Source organism: Morus notabilis, unplaced genomic scaffold (genome assembly GCF_000414095.1).
Source record: "Morus notabilis unplaced genomic scaffold, ASM41409v2 C11477159, whole genome shotgun sequence".
NCBI lineage: Eukaryota > Viridiplantae > Streptophyta > Magnoliopsida > Rosales > Moraceae > Morus > Morus notabilis.
The window spans coordinates 1-3039 of NW_010387575.1; the positions used below are offsets into that span (position 1 = coordinate 1).

Below are 3039 nucleotides of genomic sequence, written 5' to 3' on the forward strand. Positions count from 1 at the left end.
CTCTCTCTCTCTCTCTCTCTCTCTCTGATATCTGTATTTACAATTTGACCTATTTCAGGGAGATCAATGGTGATAAATGTGGAATACAACCAGCTTGATCCCCTTCTAAGAGCCACTGAACATCCTGATGGAGATGTGAATTGTGAGGCTGGCTATTCTCCTTTCCCGGGAAATATAAACCAAGTAATTTTTGTGTTCGTGGATATTATTTGTTCATACTAACATGAAAGGATTGCCAGCATCCCATTTCTTGATGGAATTTCCAGGACTGCAATAACATACATCAATACTGGCACACCAGTGCTGCCTACATTTCACAATTTGTAGTTCTATGCTTGAAAAGCTGGGATTGATTTGTAAATTTTTGACTTGTTCTGCAGTTGATATTGGAACTCGGTCCTTATATTGAGGAGCTCTCAAAAACCAAAGGTGGTATACAAGAGTTTGTAAACCCAAAGTAAGTTATGCACCTGTTGCTTATTCCTTTAGTTATAGATGTTCTACAAGAATTGTCGTCTTCTAATTTTTCTATCTTTGTCGTGTAATATTCCCCGTGTCTCATCCAATCTTCCTGTAGATATAAAGATGCTAGCAAAACTTCATTCAAGTCTTCAACCCGGCTAGAGTGCATGATGCAAGATTATCCGAAAACTCTGCCCCCAACAGCTAGGGTTGGATTTACGGTAAGTTTTCTTTTTCTGAGTAAGCATAGAGTTCCAGCTGGCTCAAGTTATTCAGCATTATGGTCTTGTCTTCTAGTTGGTGACATTGATCTTTATGTTATGTGAATGGATGTAGGTAATGGATGCATGGCTTGCTTATGCACCCGTGAAGAATAACCCTGAGGATGCAGCTAAGGTATGAATACCATAATAACCTTTAAGTTGTTTCCATTGGTTCTTGCTACGCTGTTTGACAGGAAGCTCTGCTCAAAATTAGAGATCCACAACATTAGACAAAGCCATTTTCAGAAACTTAGGCATATCTAGTAGTTGTTGTATTTTAATCTTTTTCTTTTTTCTGATCATCTTCATCTCTTTGGGGATTTCAATTACGAAATCCGATCTTAATTCTAATCATTTCTTGAAATTGAAGGTGCCAAAGGGAAATCCGTATCACAGTGCAACTTCTGGAGAAATGGCCATCTACCGTGCAAACAGCCTCATTCTAAGAAAGGTAGGCTATCATTTATATAATTTGGTTAAACATAATTGCAAGTCCTCCAATTTATAATATTCTTATTTCAGCTTCTGTACGAAAAATTTTAATCTGGGCTGTAATTTACATATTGGTATTGATTAAAGATAAATACTACAAAGGCTTTCGATCGATTCCTTGTGTCAGACTCTTACCTTCCACCATTAATCTTTTTAACCGAGTTTAATTCCTAAACTCGAATTCTTGGTCAGAAACTTTTTCTACATAAGATGGCACGTAGGTGTTAAAATTCTTATTATTGGAATTGAAGTTATGCTACTGAAGTGTTCTTTTTCTTCCCTGTTTTCACATCTCCCAGGCTGGTGTCCAAGTAGCTGATCCGCTACAAGACGTATTCAATGGACAGGAAGTGGAAGTATGGCCTCTTCTCACATGGAAGCCAAAATGGGCTCTCACATATTCTGACGTCAAAAGAAAAGTTGGCGAAAGTTGCTCAATTTCGCAAAAGTCTACTCTGGCTATCAAGGGCCGCAATATTTTTCTTGAAGATTTATCCTTGGATGGGGCTCTCATAATTGATGCTATTGACAATGCTGAGGTACGTATATAGATAATCTTACAGCAAATACCAATGACATTACAAAGAGTGACGTTTTCGTTAGTCATGAAGTTAGACTTAACATAGTTTTTGGTAAATGACTATTTTTTGAGGTCAATAATTGTTTGTATTTGACAATGATGTTATCTTAAACAGGTAAAAGTGGAAGGTTCAGTTCAGAACAAGGGTTGGGTTCTTGAAAAAGTTGATTATAAAGATACTTCAATACGTGAGGAAATAAGGATAAGAGGATTCAAAATCAACAAAATTGAGCAGCTAGAAAAGAATTACAGCGAGCCTGGAAAGTTCTGCTTGAAACCTTGAAGTTGAATAACTTGCCGAGTTACTTAATTCTTTTCTCTCAAGCCTGATAAAGTTCTTTTTTGCTTCCTTTTTCACTTCGTAGATTTTTCTTTTAGAGCTAAATTGGCTCCTGGGAAAAATAATGTATTTAGAATGTACACATGTGGTGTTGTTGGATGAATTTATCTGGCTTTTTCCTTTTTCTATATTTTATTTCTGTGAAACAGAGAGCAAACTAATGCTGCACAATATGCTTCGTGTATGAATTTTGTCTATCAATAAATCTCTCATTTTCATCGTTTCTGTACTTGCATTTTATTTCTCATTTTATTTATGAATTTTTTATCTTTCAATAAATCTCATTTACAGACAGCGTCTTTCTGGAATGTTTTTCAACCTGAATTTATACTTCCTAGTCTTCATTGAGCACAAAATTTCTGTTATATGTCTTGAATAAAACAGAAAAATCAGTCGATACTGGTATCTAGTTCTAACGTTTTTGCTAAATTGTTTCAATTGGTCAAGAGTTGTCTTTTTGTCAGACTTTTAACGGTGAACCAATGAAAGAACCAACTCTTATTAAACCAAGATAGATCCGTTGAGTGAAATTTAGCGTAAAAATTCAGACTATTTTTAGGATTAATTCTATATCATATTGTACGACATGGACATCTAGAAAGTTCCATAGATAGTACTGTTACTGAACAAGAAAATGGTACGGAGATCTAGAAAGTTCTCATCGATGCTGCGTCTGAACAAAAATATCTTCCAATACTTGCCACGTGTTACTCGATCCTCGTCCACAGCACCGGCCATTACGTCGTGATTCGTGAATGATGGTTTCTCGGTCAGTTTTTCTCGTTCACATATTATGTATACACACGACACCGTGTTAAAGTAACGTTGACGCCCACTGTACGAATGCGCCGACATATCTCATTAAGATTTGCAACAGAAAGTGACTCGAGAGACCAAAAAAA

At 36.2% G+C, this 3039-nt stretch overlaps 1 protein-coding gene across 1 annotated transcript; it reads left to right on the plus strand.

Annotated features, from left to right (window-relative positions):
* Nucleotides 1–58: 58 nt before the first annotated feature.
* On the plus strand, nucleotides 59–2360 carry LOC21384025 (UDP-sugar pyrophosphorylase 1; the record flags this gene model as incomplete). The annotated part of the gene is made up of 7 exons (XM_010114922.2): nucleotides 59–183; nucleotides 381–457; nucleotides 578–683; nucleotides 799–858; nucleotides 1096–1176; nucleotides 1517–1756; nucleotides 1913–2360. Coding segments are annotated over 7 exons (857 nt in total), but the record flags the coding sequence as incomplete, so codon positions are not given.
* Nucleotides 2361–3039: the final 679 nt, after the last annotated feature.